This window comes from Cynara cardunculus, unplaced genomic scaffold (genome assembly GCF_001531365.2).
Source record: "Cynara cardunculus var. scolymus isolate 2C unplaced genomic scaffold, CcrdV1 Un_Scaffold_3394, whole genome shotgun sequence".
Taxonomy (NCBI): domain Eukaryota; kingdom Viridiplantae; phylum Streptophyta; class Magnoliopsida; order Asterales; family Asteraceae; genus Cynara; species Cynara cardunculus.
Genome location: NW_020201458.1, coordinates 15964 through 35523, shown reverse-complemented (window position 1 = coordinate 35523; position 19560 = coordinate 15964). Strand labels below are relative to the sequence as shown.

At 39.2% G+C, this 19560-nt stretch overlaps 1 protein-coding gene across 2 annotated transcripts; it reads left to right on the top strand.

Annotated features, from left to right (window-relative positions):
* Positions 1-365: 365 nt before the first annotated feature.
* On the top strand, positions 366-16849 carry LOC112503615 (beta-1,3-galactosyltransferase 7-like). Of its 2 annotated transcripts, none has more exons than XM_025107618.1 (11): positions 366-556; positions 733-823; positions 906-952; positions 1280-1491; positions 1570-1633; positions 7012-7084; positions 7174-7294; positions 15042-15129; positions 15546-15671; positions 16296-16405; positions 16485-16849. In XM_025107618.1, exons 1-11 carry the CDS (start codon positions 459-461, stop codon positions 16631-16633), a joined length of 1179 nt encoding a protein of 392 aa, XP_024963386.1. In that variant the 5' UTR covers positions 366-458; the 3' UTR covers positions 16634-16849. The 2 variants fall into 2 exon arrangements, with proteins under 2 accessions (XP_024963386.1, XP_024963385.1); XM_025107617.1 differs by having other exon boundaries at positions 408-556; positions 1271-1491.
* The last annotated feature ends 2711 nt before the right edge of the window (positions 16850-19560 follow it).

The following is a 19560-nucleotide window of genomic DNA, read 5'->3' as shown; positions in this document are numbered from 1 at the left end:
TTTTTTTGATAGATTTCATTCCATCCAANCCAAACAGATGCAAAACCTAACAACATTCCATTCCAATTTCTTAAAAGTCAATTTTTTTTGATAGATTTCATTCCATCCAATACTAATTACGAATCAAATGTTACGTTAGATTTTAAAGATTTATTTGACAGATTCCATTCCATTCAATACTAACTACAAAGTTAATTAATGAAAAAGTGATGGGTAAGGAATAAAATGTGGTATTTAATAGAAGACAAAACATTGGCATCTACAACGACTCCAGTTTCATCGAGAAGAAGAGGTCTTTTTTTTTTGTCACATTTTGACCATTCTTTCAAAGGGAGACAATTGACTTCCACACGACCCATGATTTGCGTTTATATATATATGGACACTTCACAAATACCATGACTTTTCCTAGTTGAATCTCTCTCTTTTTCTCTAAATTTACGCGCGAACAAGAGAAGATGAAGAACAACAGAAGCGGTGGGGGAAAAGTATCACCGAAGTGGATTGTCATTTTCAGCATCTTCAGCTTCGTCTTTGGGATGCTCTTTACAAGCAGGTTTGTGTTTGTGTTTGTGTTTGTCATGAAGTTGAAACTGAAATTGGGATTTCCATAACGATTTTAGAGAACCCATTTGTTCGGTGTGATCAATTCTTTTATGGGTTAGTGTAATTTCAATCGAAGTCGATCCGATCCTTTGGTTCTCTAATCACTAGTGCTTTTGACTATTTTAGGGTCTGGGCTCCTGTTGAATCCGATGGAAGGATTATGAGACGGAAAGAACAAGATATGAGTTTTGTTGCTGATGATTGCATAACGAACAAGGTTTTTGCTTATAAAAAAACTAAAGGATATTAATATTTTTGGGGTTTATCAATCTGATGTGTTCTTGATGGGTTTTGTTCAGGATAATGATTTAATGAGAGAAGTTCACAAAACCCAAGAAGCAATCCAGTGAGTACTTTGTTTTCTATTAATTTTTATTTCTCTATCTATGGATGCTTGTGTTGTGAATGTGCTTGATGAGTTATATGATAAAAAGAACTATAGATCCTGATATGTTTAGATATGTCTAGGTCCTATGAATCATATGAGATAAGCTAGAAAAACAAGAGGGTTTTTGAACTTTTATGAGCTTCAACATCTGAGATCAACTTTACAACACTGAAACTTCAAGAGGGTTAAATTATTTCATAGCCATAAACATGGCTGATTTCATTGCTATGGTATGAATTTTATTTATTTAAAATATAATTTGTTCGGTTCTTGGAGGTCTATCAGGTCACTTGGAAACTCAATTTCAGAGCTGAGATTGGAGCTTCCTGGCAATCAAAGTTCATCTGAGGAAGTGGATCATGATGAGATGCAGGCTAACAATACGGCTGCGGACAATAGCAGGAGAAGGAAGAAAGTGTTTATGGTTATTGGGATTAACACTGCTTTTAGTAGCAGAAGGAGACGTGATTCGATTAGAGAAACATGGATGCCTAGGGGTACTGCTGTCTATAGTTGTTTATATATACATTTCTGTATTTCTTGAATATGATTGAATCTTTGTGTTGTTTGATTAGGTGAAAAGCTAATTCAGCTTGAGAAGGAAAAGGGTATTGTTGTCCGTTTCATGATCGGTCACAGGTGATTCTCTTTTTTTTTATATATATGTTCATTCATAAATGCTTATTTCTTAGTTTGTTTCACTTGGCAAAGTATACTTGTAGTTTTTCATGATAATAGTGCAACACTTTTCCTTGTTAATAGTGTTTATATAGTAAGATAAAACGAATTTAGTAAATACAAACATATGCGTATATTTGTTTTCTTTTTCTTTCCTTCAAATTCTCTTGGCCAGAGCGGTGTGGGCTGGCTATGGGGTTGTCGGTGAAACCCTTTTGCACAAACACTAACTAGGATATCATATAACATCTGCTAATAGGGGTTTTTCTTTTTCTTGAAACAAGTAATTGATAGAGAGAATCCCACAGATTCTCAAATTATTGCGTAAATATTTTCTGTTATTATCTGTATTGTTAAGCTAGGAAACTTACCTTTTTTCTGTTTTGTACTCCCCTTGTTTTCTATATAAATGAATGAATGAGAACACCAAAAGGCAAGGAGATTCATACCATCTTACATGGTATCAGAGCACCTCTAAAGATTTTCCTCTTTTCTTGATTCTCCGACGACCATCTCCTTTCTCTCAATGGCCGTTGACGGTGCTACTAAGACCGAAAGCTCCTCATCTTCAAACCCCTTTCACCGGGATTTTGCCATAAGCAACATCAAGACCCTAATACCTATTCTCCTCGATCAAGAAGATGGCCAATATGCCTCATGGGTTGAACTATTTCACATCCATGCATGTACATACAATGTTCTTGACCACGTCGACCCCGACATACGTCGACCAATTACCATCGACGATTCTACATGGATCCGCCTAGATGTCATCATAAAATAATGGATCTATGGCACTATTTTTAAAGATCTTCAAAAAAATGAAACCCGCCGCTAAGGCTCAAGAATTATGGACTCGTCTTGCATAAATCTTTCAAGAAAACATATCCGCGCTGTGTATCTAGAAGAGCAGTTTAATACGACACGTCTTGAAAACTTCACCAACATGGCGGATTACTGCAAACACTTCAAAACTATCGTTGATCAATTGACTAACGTTGGCACCCCGTATCTGAACAAAAGATGGTATTGCAATTGATTTCTAGGCTTTTGATAGGCGAATACAGTACCATTGCTACCATGATTCAGCAAGCCGACCCTCTACCCAGTTTCATTGAGCCTCGCTCTCAACTCATCTCAAAGGAAAGGTCGCACCAAGCAAGAGTAACATCAACAAACATTTGTGGTAAGCCCATAATCAGGTCCTCAACTGTGCCAACAACGACTCCTTCCCAATCTGATCCACAACACCACCAAGGGGACAAGGAAATGGTCGGGGCCGTGGGGTCTCCCCGACCATGGAGGCCGTGGTCATCTATCTTAATCTCGATAGCCATTGTATCAACAACCATGGACACCCCCAGGAGCGCCTACAGACAATGGGTGGTACCGCCCTGCCTATACCCTACGCGTCGCCTACTCACCCTCAAGCAGACCTTCTCGGGCACAATCCAACTAGCCGTCCTCACAACATGCCTCAACAACATGCTTTCCTTGCTCCTCAACAACAACATATGGCGGCTCCATATGCATGTCTCCTACCAATTTGGGCAATGCTTTTAGCACCATGACCATTCAACAACTTGATGATAACCGGTATATGGACACTAACACCACGTCCAATCCCACCCTCTCTACCGGTAAACTCCCACAAATTTTTATTTTGAGTAATCCTCGATGTATCCTTGCCGGTAATGGTGATGGTATTCACCAAAGGGCCTTTGGCCTAGCGGTATCGTAGCCCTTGGCCTTCTAGGAGGTCAGGGGTTCAAACCTCACCATAGGTGAGGAGGGTGTGTGAGTTTATTTGTTGCATTTGTCGTATATAAATATTATATACTTCAAAATAAAATAAAAAATGGTGACGGTATTCCACTTCATTGTTATGGCAACACCACTACCCCTCCCCCCACCCGCCCTTCTTCCTAAAACACGTCCTTCATGCTCCTCAAATTATTAAAAGTCTCGTATCTATTAGAAAATTCACGACTGACAATCATGTATTTGTTGAATTTGATCCCTTTGGTTTCTCTGTAAGGATCTCATACGGGGAACATTCTTATGAGATGCAATAGCGTAAGGGACCTTTATCCATTCTTCGAGACTCCTTCAACTTCTCCTCTCTCTAGCTGCCGTCTCTACCGCAACTTGGCACAATCGACTCGGTCACCCAGGAGCGGCAGTTCTTAATTTTCTTATGCATCGTAATTTTATCTCATGTAATAAAGGGGCCAACACCTCTCTTTGCTATTCTTGTCCACTAGGAAAACATGTTAAGCTTTCGTTTTCGTCATCTCATTCTATTTTTATTCTCCGTTTGACATTGTTCATGCAGATTTATGGACATCCCCCATTGCAAGTAAATTAGGCCATAAATATTATCTTATTTTGCTTGATGAATTTTCTCATTATCTTTGGGTATTTCCTCTCAAATACAAATCTCAAGTATTTTCTATCTTTCTGAATTCTCATTTTCCCGACATACATTGAAACTCAATTTTAGAAACAAATCAAAGCCTTTCAATGCAACAATGGTCGTGAATTTAATAACTCTTCCTTTCATCAATTTTGTGCCGACAATGGCATGGTCTTTCATTTCTCGTCTACATACAGCACCTCAAAACGGAAAGGCCGAACGTATCATTCGCACCATAAATAACATGATCTGCACCATCCTTATTCATGCATCTCTACCCCTCACCTTTTGGCATTACGCATTGCACATAGCTGCCTACATCATTAGCATCCTTCTTACTCACACTCTTCATAATAAAACGCCGACCAAAATCCTCTTTCGTCGTGTCCCCACTTACACCCATCTTCGCAACTTCGGGTGTTTATGTTACCCAAATCTTTCGTCCACCACAACCCATAAACTCGCCCCATGCTCCTCTTCGTGCGTCTTTTTAGGATTTCCCTTAAATCACGATGGTTACCTATGCTACGACATCTCCTCAAATAAATTTCTGATCTCTCGTCATGTGACCTTTGAAGAATCCACTTTCCCATTCTCCAACCTAAAAACATCATAACCACAATATTATGAATTCCATACCCATTCTATAGTCTTCCCTCTTATCACTGATCTCCTACTTCGTACGAATCCCTCTCCTCCACCCCTTCTTACCCCGACCTCACCTTCAACAGTAACCTCCCTAGCCTCCCCCTCTACGCCTATGGCCACCACCCCTGATACGGATACCACTCTACTTGACATACCCACCCAACCTTCGGTTATTGCTTCTTCTCTGTCATCTCCTCATCTGACGGCTCCCCACCACATGCATCCCATGCAAACACGCGCCCAACGTGGCATTTTTAAACCAAAGGTTCAATTTAATCTCTCTACCCAAACCATCTCTCCCATCCCATCCAACCCTAAAGTGGCTATGCTTGATCCGAATCGGAATGCCGCCATGTCTGACGAATTCAGAGCTCTAATTAATCAACACACTTGGGATCTTGTCCCGCATCGAAAGGCGCAAATATCATCCTGTGTATGTGGTTATTTCGGCATAAATACAGGGAGAACGATGAACTTGAATGATACAAAGCGAGGCTAGTGGTCAATAGAAAAGCTCAATAGGTTGGGTTCGATTGTGACGAAACATTTTACCCCGTAGTTAAACCGGCCACGATCCATACTGTCCTAAGCATCGCCTTGGGATGACAGTGGCCTATCCTTCAATTTGAAGTGAAAAATGCCTTTTACACGGGGATCTCAAGGAGCCGGTCTTTATGCACCAACCACTTGGGTTCGTTAACCCCACGGCTCCTAATTACGTGTGCTGATTTCGCAAATCCCTACACAGCTTAAAGCAAGCCCCCCGGGCATGGTACCAAAGATTTGCTAATTTTATCCTGCAACTCGGATTCATGTGTAGCAAACGTGATCCCTCATTCTTTATTTATCGACGAGGAACCAACATCGCTTACCTGTTGCTCTATGTTGACATTATTCTTGCTGTGTCTTCCGATAAATTGCAATCGGACATCATCGAAGCCTTGAAGTCTGAGTTTGCTACTACGGATTTGGGAAACTTGAGCTACTTCTTAGGGATCTCCGTTACAAGAACACCTCATAATATGTTCTTGTCTCAATGGAAATATAGAGGACATTATTTATAGGGCCAAAATGTCGAATTGCAACCCGATGCCTACTCCGGTGGACTCGAAGTCCAAGCTTAGTGCCTACGATGGGATCTCGTATCTGATCCCACTCTATATCGCAGTCTCGTCGGTGCCTTGCAATATCTCACCTTCACTCGGCCTGACATTGCCTACAGGTCCAACAAGTGTGCATGTTCATGCATGCTCCTCAGACATCGCATTTCAATGTTCTCAAGCGCATTATCGGGTATCTTAAATGTACCCTCGATCACGGCTTACATCTCTATCCTTCTACATCCACCAGACTAGTTTCCTATATCAATGCTGATTCGGGAGGCTGCCTTGACACCCAACGCTCCACATCCGGGTACTGTGTTTTTCTCGGCGATAACTTGATCTCGTGGTCGGCGAAACGCCAAGCTACCCTCTCCCGATCTAGTGCTGAAGCAGAATATTGCGTTGCAAATGTCGTTGCTGAAACATGTTGGCTATGAAACCACCTTCTCGAGCTACATTGTCCACCACAAAAGGCAACTTTTGTTTATTGTGACAATGTGTCAGCTGCATACCTTTCTGGTAACCCGGTTTAACACCAATGGACCAAACATATCGAGATAGATATACATAAGTGCATGAAAAAGTCACGATGGGTCATGTTCGGGTGTTGCATGTTCCTTCGTCCTATCAATATGCCAACATATTCACAAAAGGGTTACCGCGCCAACTGTTCCTTGACTTCAAATACAGGCTGAGCGTCCGACCTCCTCTTGCTCCAACTAAGGGGGCATGATAAAGAGAATCCCACAAATTCTCAAATTATTGTGTAAATACTTCTCTGAATATTTTATGTTATTATTTGTATTGTTAAGCTAGGAAACTTAACCTTTTCCTGTTTTGTACTCTCCTTTTTCTATACAAATTAATGAATGAGAAGGCCAAAGGGCAAGGAGATTCATACCATCTTACAGTAATCTCATAGTTAAGTATAGTAGTTATCAAGTTTATTTCCATCGAAAGAAATTTATTCTTGTTACTTTTTGACTTGAAATAACTAATTTGACACTTGAAAGTCAAATATTGACTTTTTTAGACTAGTTCAAGTTAGCTTCCCATTATACCTTATTTGCAAGCCATTGTTAGAATGTTTTGGCTATCGCAAGTAAAAGTAGATTTTCTTACCTTCTTTTTGTTATGCCCAAATCCAACTCATCCTTGGTTTTGTTCTGCAGCGCGACTTCTAAGAGTATTCTAGATCGAGCCATTGACTCTGAGGAAGCCCAACATAAAGATTTCTTTAGGCTTGTAAGACTGAAAGAAAAAACATACAAGTAATAATTGATTGTATTTGACTTCAGTCCTTGTAGAATCTGACGTTATCATCATCATCACAGGAACATGTTGAAGGGTATCATGAGTTGACTGCTAAAACACGGATATTTTTTTCTACTGCATTTGCTATATGGGATGCAAAGTTCTACGTCAAGGTGGATGATGATGTTCATGTCAATCTTGGTACAATCTCCTCGATCTTTTTTCTTGAGATGCATTTGTATTACTATTCCCTTTGCCGTATGAAAATTGCAGAAATTTCCACTTTGCGTTGTTTCATGAAAATTGCAACATTTTATTTTCTAAAAGGCTTTCAAGTTACAATCACCTATTTACCAACCATCATCGTTATGGAAAATGATGATATATTGATCTGGGCTCATTTGGTTTCTTGATGTTGGCCAATCTTCCATAAACCCTTCTTACCGTCAACAACTAGCCCTTGATTTAAGTGTTTTAAATCAGGTGGGATTAATCAGGATAGGTGGAGATTAATCAGGTTTATCCTGTCAAGAAAGCGTATTTGGGTTTATCTTATTGATCAGATTAATAAATTATGTGATGCCTTAATTGTTTGCCTGGTTAGAGAAGTTAATTGCCCATATTCTTAAAGTAAACCAAACCAAACCAAACAAGCCATACCAAACCAAACAAGCCCAACATATGGTCTGGGGGTAATGATGTATGCAGATTTGACTTTTGCTCTAAAGAGTAGAGCATAGAGTGGTTGTTTTCATTAAGATCCCCGACTTGTTAGTATTCCTAAAGTAATCATGCCAAAATTGAAATCTATTTTGATCTTTTCTAGCTTAATTAATCAGGGCCAACTATAAAACAATCCGGCATAGTCATATTCCTCGATGCAAATTGGATGATTTTGTGATTATTGCCCTCATCTATGGAAAATAGAAGTCGGTTTATGCTAATTAAAATTTCTAGTCTTCTTTTTGATAGTTACAATTACATGTCACATACTCTAAAAGTAATTGTGTCTAGAAACAATTATATTAGTAAAAGTGCTCATATTCTAAGATAATTTGAATAATTAACTTCTATGTGCATCATAATCTAAAAATTAGAGTGAATTACAAATTCGGTTTATATATTTTTTGTAATTATTAAGGTCCTTCTATCAAAATAAGTACTCATTTGGGACCTATGGTCTGCATTTTTGCAAGTAAGTACTTACATACACACACACATAGGCACACGTGAGCCATGAGGCATCTCGTTCCCCCTTCCCCTCTTCTTTGGTGATGGCACATTGAAACCACCGGTGACAAAACACAAATCCTAGTGAAGGGTGACTAAAACCACAGTGGCAAAAACCCAAATTCTCCGGTAAACAGGGATCAAATCTTCCTACGAGAAGTTGGGCAGTTAATAGCGCGCTATAGCGACACATCGTGGTGCTATATCGAATAGCGGTCCCTCAACAAATAGCGGTCCCTCAACAAATAGCGGTTAAGGGTTTGCGGTCTAAAATAGCGATACCGCAAATAGCGGCCTCTTTTACCGCATATTTTTACCGTTTTGGACCCATTTGTTGGACTATTTTTTTTCTTTTGGGCTTTGTGTGGGCTATTTAGAGTGAAGCCTGCAAACAACTCAACAAGGAAACAGATTAAAGGAACAATTAAATTAGGTTAAACACTCAAACTTTGTATCAATTCCAAGTTTCCAACGTCCAGGTGTAAAGTCCAAACCTCTGCTTAAAGTCCTACTTGATTAAGAATCTGTTTGGTTCCAAGTTTCCAACTTCCAAGGCCAAAGTCCAAACACTCTCGAGAATCGACTGCTGTGCTGGTGTGGTTTTAATTGTTTGACTTGAATCACTTTATATGTATTATGCATACAATATTTTAAGTTATGTATATCTATATATCTATTATATATATATATATATATTCGTATTTATTTGATAAACTTCAAACTCAATCAAGGTTGGTTACCCGATGGATGATTGCAACTTTAAATCAGGTGGGTCAGAAAATGAATGATCCACGAGAATTCAGAGCAAAAAAGAACAGAGAAATATAGAGAATAAGAGAGGAAGGTAATTCTATTCATGATGAAACCTAAGCTCGTACAATGCAGAATGTAAGGGAAAAGTGATAACAAAAAAGTAACAACCAACTATAGGATATGCTGACACCTGTCCTTTTTAGAAGGGATGCTAACATCTGTCAAACAACCAAATCTATTTATTTAGGTCAAAATTCCCCTTGATCTTTTGAGTCGTAACAATGCCTTCCCCTTGAGAGGATCCTTGTCCCCAAGGATCAAATTTTGGATACACCCTATCCATGGTGAGAGCATCTTCCCATGTGGCATCTTCTGCAGGCACTCCCCTCCATTTCACCAGCCATTCAATGACTTGTTTGTTGTGCGTCTTTATGGTTCTTTTGTCAAGGACTTGCTCAGGAACTCTTTTAACTACACTTCCCGATGCAGTCAAAGGAGCAGCCTCTCTAGGCGTAGACCATGATGTTTTTTTTGAGTAATGAGACATGAAAAGTGGGATGGATACTGGATTGGGCTGGTAATTGGAGAGTGTAAGCCACATTCTCTATCTTTGCACACACCTTGTAAGGGCCGAAATTCTTGGCTGCTATCTTCATATTAGCCTGTCCACCACTGATGTTTGCCAGTAAGGTTGTAATTTGAGGTAAACCCAGTCGCCGATTTCGAGCTTCCTCTCTAATCAGTGTTTGTCTGCAGCCTGTTTCATTCGATTCTGAGCTCTATGCAAGTTGTGCTTCAGTATAGTAATGGCCTCTTCCCTGGCTATCAAACTTCAATTCACTTAATCGACTTTACTTTCCCCTGGTAAGTATGGCAAGTGCAACGGAGGAGCTTGGCTGCAGACAACCTCAAAAGGAGTGCATCTTATAGCCGACTGATAATTGGTGTTATACCAATATTCAGCCAACGGTAACCATTTTGCCCACTCTTTAGGTGCCTCGTGACACATACATCTCAAATAACCTTCCAAACACCTATTCAATACCTCAGACTGGCCATTAGATTGAGGACGGTAGCTGTTGGACATGTTTGGGTTATACTTTGTAACGCCATGAGCTCTTGCCAGAAATTACTGATAAATTTTTTATCTCTATCAGACACTATGGACTTTGGAAAACCGTGCAACTTATAGACGTTATCCAAAAATACCCAAGCTATGTCTATGGCAGAGAAAGGATGGCCGAGGGAGAAGAAATGGGCGTATTTGCTCAAGCGATCAATGACCACCATTATTACATCCTTGCCATGTATGTTAGGGAGGCCTTCAATGAAATCCATGGCGATGTCTTCCCAGACCTCTTCTGGAATTGGTAAAGGTTGCAACAATCCAAGCTGTGTTACAGTATCCGCCTTGCATTGCTGACATACTACACAATTCCTGATGTAGGCAGCCACTTGCGTCATCTTTGGCCAAAAAAATAGTCTTTAGGCGTTTGAGAGTTGTTGTAACTCCCGAATGACCTCCCTGCGATGAATTGTGCATCCAAGACATAATCTTGTGCTTAATGTCTTTAAAGTTACCGATTACCAATTTACCCTTCCTTCTCAACTCTTGATTTGTCCAGCTGTACTTGGGATGTTTGCTACCATCTTGTTGAATGGCCGAAATTATAGCTTTGAGTTTTGTATACTGCTTCCAAGCCTCTTGAATAGACTATAAAGATCTGAGTGAATGTTGGATACCGCCATTTGCAACAATTCTCAATGAGTTGCGCTGGATAATGAATCAGCTACTTTGTTCTCAGCCCCTTGCTTATAGGAGATCTCATAGTCGTATTCCAACAATTTAGACAGCCACAATTGATGAATGAAGTATTCAGCTTGTTTTCTAGCAAGTGTTTAAGGCTTTGTTGATCAGTCCTGATCACAAAATGCCTATCTAACAGGTACAAATGCCATTTCTGCACGACATGAATAACAACTAACAACTCCTTTTCATATGTAGATAAGGTGACATGTCTGGAAGATAAAGCCTTGCTGATGAAGGCAATTGGGTGCCCCTGCTGCATCAAATTGCTCCTATTCCATGGTTAGAAGCATCGATTTCTATAACAAATGGCTCGTTGAAGTTAGGCAGTGCCAAAACTGGAGGTTTTAGTCATCACTTGCTTCAAATTTAAGAAAGCCTTGTCTGCCTCGTCATCCCAAAAAAAAGAATCTTTTTGTAATAAGCGCGTCAAGGGTTTTGCAATCACGCCATACCCTTTGACAAACCTCCGGTAGTAGCCGATTAGTTCCAGAAACCCTCTTAGCTGCTTGACATTGGTTGACACCGGCCAGTTTACGATAGCTGTGATCTTAGTCGGGTAAGTGGCTACTCCTTGACTTGAGAGAATATGACCCAAGTATTCGACCTGCGGCACCCCAAAAACACACTTGCTGCGCTTACGGATTTTGCCTCGTAGTTTCCAACACCACCCTTAAATGCTGCAAATGGGTAGTCCAACTTGGACTGTACAAACTTTCTTAAATATGTCATCAAAAAACACAAGTACAAACTTTCTTAAATAGGGTTGAAATACCCTATTCATTAAACTTTGGAAGGTAGAGGGAGCATTGGTTAGCCCAAAGGGCATAACCAAAAATTCAAAGTGTCCACGGTGTGTTTTAAAAGTTGTTTTTTGAACATCTTGGGTGGCAACTTTGATTTGGTGATTTCCAGCACGCAAATCAATTTTAGAAAACCATTGGGTCCCATGTAGTTCATCCATAAGTTCCTCAATCAATGGAATAGCTGTCAGGAATAGTCATCTTGTTTAAAGCCCTGTAATCGACACACATCCTCCAACTCCCATCTTTTTTTTAACCAACACAAGAGATGCAAACAGGCTGTTACTAGATCTGACCACTTCTTGATCCACCAATTCCCGAGTTAATTGTTCAATGACGTCTTTTTGCAAAATAGGGTAACGGTAGGGTCTGATGTTTACTGGATTTGAACCATCTTTCAGGGGAATAACATGATCAAATCCTTCTCGAAAAGGAGGTAACCCGAGGGTTCCTGGAATATGTCACGATACCCTTGCAACAACTTCACTAATTCAGGATGAGTGGAATTATTAGAGCTGTTGGCCTTAATTTGGAAACTGGGCAGTTGGTTGTCACCTTGAGTTGCCATAAGTTGCATCATGGACAACTGTCCACCTTGCTGTAATGCCTTGTTCATTTTCCGGTCACTAACGGTCTTCACCCTTTTTTCTGTTGCTCCCCTTAGAGTCACCTTGGTTCCCTTGACAGAGAACTCAATAGTATGGTTTACAAAATCAAAGTTAACCTTCCCCATGATGTAAATCATTGGACACCCAAAACAACGTCACATCCTCCTAACGGTAATAACCAAAGGTCAGCTGTGAAGGACATTGACTGCGTCTTCCATTGGAAACCTTCAATCATGGTGTTGCACGTAACTCTTCCCCCATCAGCAACTCTAACCAGCATGGGCGGCTTAGAGACCAATTTACACCCTTCTTCAAACGATCCGCCACGAGTTGATTGATTTGTAGCGACAAACCCGAAAGGAGATCATTAATTTCTGAATCGCTCGAGTATTCTCCGCCACCCGCATAATTTGTTGCTGATTACTATTTTCGATTCGAGCACTATAATCCTCTAAATGTTTTGATCATCGTTTCCAAATCAGCGACACTTCCTCGTTCTTGCGATGATGGAGGTGGATTGATATTTGATGATGCTTCAGCGAATTCATCAGCTTCTGTCCTTGATTGTCGGCTTTACCCATACTTCCTGTGATTGCAATGGTTGGATTTCCCAGAACCGACTGCTCTGATACCAATGATAAACCTCAATCAATCAAGGTTGGTTACCCAACGGATGATTGCAACTCTAAATTAGGTGGGTTAGAGAATTAATGATCCACGAGAATTCAGAGCAGAAAAGAACAGAGAAATATAGAGAATAAGGGAGGAAGGTAATTCTATTCATGATGAAACCAAGCTCGTACAATGCAGAATATAAGGGAAAAGTAATAACAAAAAAGTAACAACCAACTATAGGATATGCTGACACGTCCTTTTTAAAAAGGATGTTGACATCTGTCAAACAACCAAATCTATTTATTTAGGTCAGAATTCCCCTTGATCTTTTGAGTCGTAACATTATTTTATGAGCCTATCTTTTTACTGCTATATCATTGCTATAATGCTATTTCACATCAAGGTCCCGACTGCTATTTCTGCTATCGACTGTGTTAACTGCTTACACGAAAACCCAAATCCTCTGATGACAAAAACCCAACAAGATGTTTTTAGCGAATCCCCATCAGTCACGTAACACCTCCATCAATACAAGAATGATCAACACTTATGGTGGCCCCATTATCTACTTGACTCTTACCTCATAGTTCATCTCTCTTTCTCTAATATATGTATGTATGTATATATACGTATTTAAAGAGAGGAGTTGATAGAAACTCACAGTGGGATCGGGGAATTGCAGACCTCACCTGTTATCTATCATCCTGGGTTTTGTTGGACGGAGACTGGGTTTTAGGTTAATCGACCAAATCACTTGAGGAAAGTGCACAAGAGATGGAAGGGAGACGGGATGAGCAAAGAAGAGAGACACTAGTGGGAGGATGTGTGGTGCTCGGTGGGAAGTTGCAAAGGTGCAGGTGGTTGGGGCGTGGGAAGGGGGAGGGGTAAGGGTCATAGGAGGAGGTCAGGTTCAGGGAAGGGGAGGGGCCGGAGGAGGTTGTTGATGGAGAAATTGCTTATGTGTATATACACATATATAATATAAAATAATATTATATAATATATTTTTAATAGAAAATGAGAAAAGAAGATAAAATTTGCTAGGACTTCTTTAACAAAGTTAGTCAGAGGGACGAAATTGTAAGCAAATTGTTAACCATAAGAACGAAAAGCGTAAATTCAGAAAACGAGCACAATGGTAGCAATTTTCAATAAACCATGGGAACGAAAAAAACGTAGTTTACTCTCTTTTTATGTTAAAATGAAACGCTTACTACATCCGCTTAAGCATCTTATTGATCCCGCTTAGGCAACTAAGTGCTAGAAGAACACTCTACAAGCTCTTGTCAACATTTATTAAGATAGTAGTTCTTTCCTCTTATTATTAAAGGCTTCTTTATGCATTTGGGGTTGTTTACCAAACATTTACCGGGTAAGCGCTTACCGGATATCATTACCTTAGCGGGGAGTATGACAAAGACTGAGAATCATACCCAGTAAGAGGTATAGCAAGGTTCGAGAATCTTACCCGGTAAGTGAGGGAGAAGACTCTTATCCGGTAAGCGGTTACCAGATAATAGATGATTGCCAACAATCTATTTTGATGGCCGAGAATGTTACCCGACAAGGTAAGCAAGAGTGGTGACTCTTGCGGTAAGTGCTTACCCAATAAGCTTTTGGTAAACATCCCCTTAGAAGATACTCAAATAAGCAAATGTGTCCACACCCCTCTAAAGAAGGGATTTCTTAGAGTAACCCCCAAGTTCCATAGCCTGCATTTCCCTTGAACTATGTTCATTATGTAAGTAAAAAAATACACTTTTTCGAAAACCGGGGATCTTCATTGGAAAATTCGCTCACGCCTACATACATCCTACCCCCAAGACCCCGCCTCCGAGTGCGATATACTTAGCTAATTTGGTTTGGTTTGGTTTGGTTTATGCTCACTATCCAACATTGTAATTTTTATGGGATCGAGGGAGTAGTATTTATTTATTCGATGGTATGGGTTTATAATGAAATTATCATTATTAGAATTGTGAAGGACTAAAATACCCTTGAGAAAGGGGAACTGATGGCAATGTCAATTTGGATAGTCGGTGCATGAGAACTTAAATTGGGATTTGCAGGCCGTGTATTCTACTCTTTATTGTTACGTAAATGAGAATTGATCATTCTTATTTGTGATGCAGGCATGTTAGCTACAACTCTTGGACGACATCAATCAAAACCGCGGATCTATACAGGATGTATGAAATCTGGACCTGTTCTCGCCCAAAAGTAAGCCATACCAAGACTTGAATTCATCTTTTGTTCTTGGAGTAGAGGTCGAGTCTATGTACATCCCGTGCCCTAGACCCCACCTCCTAATGGGATATACTAGCTAGTTTGGTTTGGTGTTTTTTACAAAGCCTAGGCTTTTTCGGGGCCCTGGACCCCACCTCCTAATGGGATATACTAGCTAGTTTGGTGTTTCTTACAAGGCCCAGGCTTTTCGGGGTTAGCAAGCAAAAAAAACCCGGACCTTTAAAAGCCTGGCTGGGCTTTGGTGTGAAAATAGACTGGATCGGGCTTTTATAGGCCGAGCTTTAACCTGACCTTGAAAAATTACTTGGCCTGATCGGGCTTTTTTGTACATCTCTAATACTAGCCCCATGAATATTTAGCCATAACTTTTTATATTCTTTGATGGGTAGGAATGTCAAATACCATGAACCTGAATACTGGAAGTTTGGAGAGGAAGGAAACAAATATTTTCGGCATGCAACCGGACAGATTTATGCTATCTCAAACGACCTTGCTGCATACATCTCCACCAACCAGTAAGTATCCGCGTTCTATTTCTGGTAGTCAAACGTAATACTTTTCAAGTTCATATGAAATTCTTTAATGAATCTTTCTAGTAAAATTGGTGCTTTCTATATGGTCTTTGTGTGGTTTCAATTTTATATCAGAATCAAATAACATTTAGGGCAAAATCAATCAAAAATTCAACGAAGTTTTCCTTAATTCGTATTTAGTGTAACAAATAATTCTTTTTTTCGATGAATGTAATAAAGTAATAAAATTTCCTATTTATGTAACAAAGTTTCAAAATTTTCTATCTTTTACCATTTTGACCGGTAAACATGCTAATCTTCTAACATTTGATGACATGTCAAGTTTATCATTCACTTTGTCGTAACTCTTTCGTAAATGGGTAGCCGCATCATAAAATGTTACAAAATGAGTACAAAATAGGAAATTTTGAGACTTTGCTTCATTGATTGAGAAAAAAAATTCTTAATTAGACTACATAGGAACTAAACCAAACTATGTTACATTTTGATGCATAATTGTCTATACATTTATATAAAATCTGAAGTTCTAAAGTGATCTTTTGACTCTGAAAAGTCAAACATGGAGCAATAGCCATTGTTCTTCTTCATTAACACTTGAATGGTCAGGCCCATTTTGCACAAGTATGCAAATGAAGATGTGTCACTTGGTGCTTGGTTCATTGGTCTTGACGTCGAGCACATCGATGATCGCAACATGTGTTGTGGGACCCCTCCTGGTTCGTTCTTCATCTTTCGTTTTTTAGGGGTGGGGGACAATTTGGTATTTTGATTCTAAAAGCGTTTAAATTGATGTAGATTGCGAGTGGAAGGCAGAAGCTGGCAATGTGTGCATTGCATCATTCGATTGGAGCTGCAGTGGCATCTGTAGATCAGTCGAAAGACTCAAAGATGTCCACAAGAGATGTGGTGAAGATTCTGCAGCTCTGTGGAGTGCACAATATTGAAATCCAGCCAAAAATATCGAGTGATTGAGCTCATATGATAGAAGTCGGCTTTTCTGTCTTTATGTTATGTGCCAAAATATCACCATACAAATATACCATACGTGTTGCAGAAATAGAATCAATTTTTTTATCAGGTCAGTGTTCGACAACACGTTCACTAGTTGTATCTAAATCGTTATATATATAATGCAAGATGTAGGAGCAATATTTGTAACACTCTGCATCGTGGATCGCTTTTTTGTTGTATCCTCATGAGGTCATGTTGCATAAAACCATTCTAAGTTTAGAGCAAAGTCAATTTCAATTAATGCGTTGCAGGCTAATGAGTTACCATGATGTTTGTGGTATCGCATAAGAGGTCAATTTTGCAACAGGAGCAAGAGTTCCTTCAAATTTTATACCGAAATGTTTCAAAAATCCCTTAGCCACTGTACGACTGTTCAAGACCCATCAGACTTGGTCTTGATTTTATATACCCAACGAGAAATAATATGGTAAAGATTATGTTGTTTGCATTGTTGTATTTTTAATGTGACACCAAGACCTAAATCGAAGCTTAGCTCAAGAAGATGTCAGGATTGTGGGCACAATAGCAGGAGTTTTGGTTTTGGTACGCGTGGGGCTATGGTGCCATGCTATAGTGTCAATGCCATGCTGTAGTGCGAGTTGGCACTACAGGCGGTCACTATTGCGAGTAGTTCCCCAACAAGGTTAAAACCTATTTTTTGTATTCTTTGAAAGAATTCATTATGTTTTTTACTCCTCATTAGTAAATACGAGGAAGAACTTCTAGAGAGTGAGTTCTTAGGGTTACATCTGTCAAATGGTACCATTTGAAGCTTGTAACTGGTAAGAACTTGTATTCTCTTCTTAGCATTGAATATACGAACCACTATCTCCCATGTGCACGTACACTATCTCACGATAGTAGAACCATGTTAAATTTTTGTGTCATAATTATCGTTTGTAGATCGTTATTGCATCGTTACCGGTGGTGGTTATCGTCTCATTGATCAAATTTTGTTAGACACAACAACTTGAGGTCTATTTGTTTCCGCATTATTACAGGGTTTATGCACTAGTTGTAGATTGGGACCTTGGTGCTTTGTTAAAGATAAGTGATTATCGCCCAACAATTGGTATTAGAGCTCATACGGTTATTTGGTAGTGTTTTTTTTCGATTTCTACTTAGTTGAAATTTGGTGCATACCAAGTGTTTGATAAAATGTGTCTGAGACAACTCCACCTTCTCCTTCTGGTAATCCTAGTACATCATCAAAGCCTTATGTTCATATGCTGCCTTGGGTGTCAGTTCACCCATTGAAAAGTGGAATAAAGACGGTGATTTTGGCAAATGGCATAATGTAGTGGATGATGAAAGCGATATTCAAGAGGAATAGAATACATACGTTGGGTATGCGTTGGATGATTTGAAACCCAATATTTCTAAAGAAGAACTAATAGAGATGAAAGATCGGGCATTGACTACACTTCAACTTGCTATGAGTCCTGATGTGATCGCCGAGGTAAGTATGAAAGATTCGGCACATGGTTTGTGGATGAAGTTTGAAGAGCTTTACTTAAAGAAGTCTCTCATGAACTGTTTGATCTTGATGAGGAGGTTCTACACTATCAAGATGAAAGAGGGTTCATCGGTTCAACAACACTTGACTGATTTTCATGACTTGATTATGAAGATTAAAGCGGCAGATGTGAAAATTGAGGAAGAGAATATGGCTGAGTTTATTGCTATCGCTTCGGATGTATACAGGTTCACTAATAGTTTGATCTACAGAAGGGATGCCATCACACTCGATGATGTGAAGACGAGTATTCTCAGTGAAGATCTTCGGGTGCATATCAAGTTGTTGGATAGTGAGAGTTCAAGTGCCGGTAGCAGTAGTCAAAGGCTCTTTGGGTGATGGGAAGAGGAGAGAAAAGTCTAGAGGGCGTTCTACTTCAAAAAAGCCATATGTGAGAAGCAAGTCGAAGAAGAGAGGAAATTGTAACTATTGCAAGTAAGGGGACCATTGGTCAAAGATTGTCCCAAAATTCAACCAAGAGAGAAAGACGACAGTTTTGCTTGATAACTTTCATTTTGAGTGTTATTTACACATTACTTGTGTGTGTTTTTATTCCATTTTAGTTTGCGTTTTCGTTTGATATGTTTATGTTTTTTCATTTATTTATTTATTTATTTTTATTTGGTGTTATTGAGGATAAAAGTTTGTAGTTTTATGGTTATGCATATTATTTTTCGGTTAACTAAGATACTATGCCCACAATGTCACCATATTGGGCAAAGTTCAAAGTTGTTTTGGGTGAGATGAATGTTTTGGATAGATTTTCTTGAAGACTAAAAAAAGGGATGCATGGAACTTCTGAAGAGAAAGTAAACCTGACTTTTGCATGGAAATAGGAGAAGAGCTTTGGTATCCAAAGGGCATTTTAAAGCTTTTTTCCATTGGCTTTTTGGGTGACATCTTCTCATTTATATCCTCATATAAAGAGCTTTTGAGTTTCATTCAAGAGGAAAAATAAATTCTAGTTGAATTCTCTCTAAGTTTCATTTAAAGTTTTAGTATTTAACATTTAATTTCTTATACTAAGTTTCTTTTGTTGTAATTTTTACCCAGTGTCTCACTACGGTGGTGACATTTTCTAGTTTTATTTTAATGAATGTAATGCTTAAGTATTTCTTTTCTTCTATGTTTTCTATTTATTATAATCTAAGCACCTCTTTGGGTGTGGGTGCGAACCAAATCTAAGACTAGTAGGTAACACTTGGATGTTGCCAATTTTATTAACTCATAGACTTGGTCACTTGGATCAGACTTTAACTCAATGCAGACAAGCCAATCATAATATTAGATCTTTGACCCAGAGATGAGTGGATCCGGAAATATTGCAAGAAGATTTAAGAAAGT

Bases quoted from the DNA above. Each gene is read 5' to 3' on its own strand.
- LOC112503615 (XM_025107617.1), top strand. From the start codon at position 459: ATGAAGAACAACAGAAGCGGTGGGGGAAAAGTATCACCGAAGTGGATT. The intron at 953-1,270 runs GTGAGTACTTTG...CGGTTCTTGGAG, and splicing joins AAAACCCAAGAAGCAATCCA to GTCTATCAGGTCACTTGGAA. The intron at 1,492-1,569 runs GTACTGCTGTCT...TTGTTTGATTAG, and splicing joins AGAAACATGGATGCCTAGGG to GTGAAAAGCTAATTCAGCTT.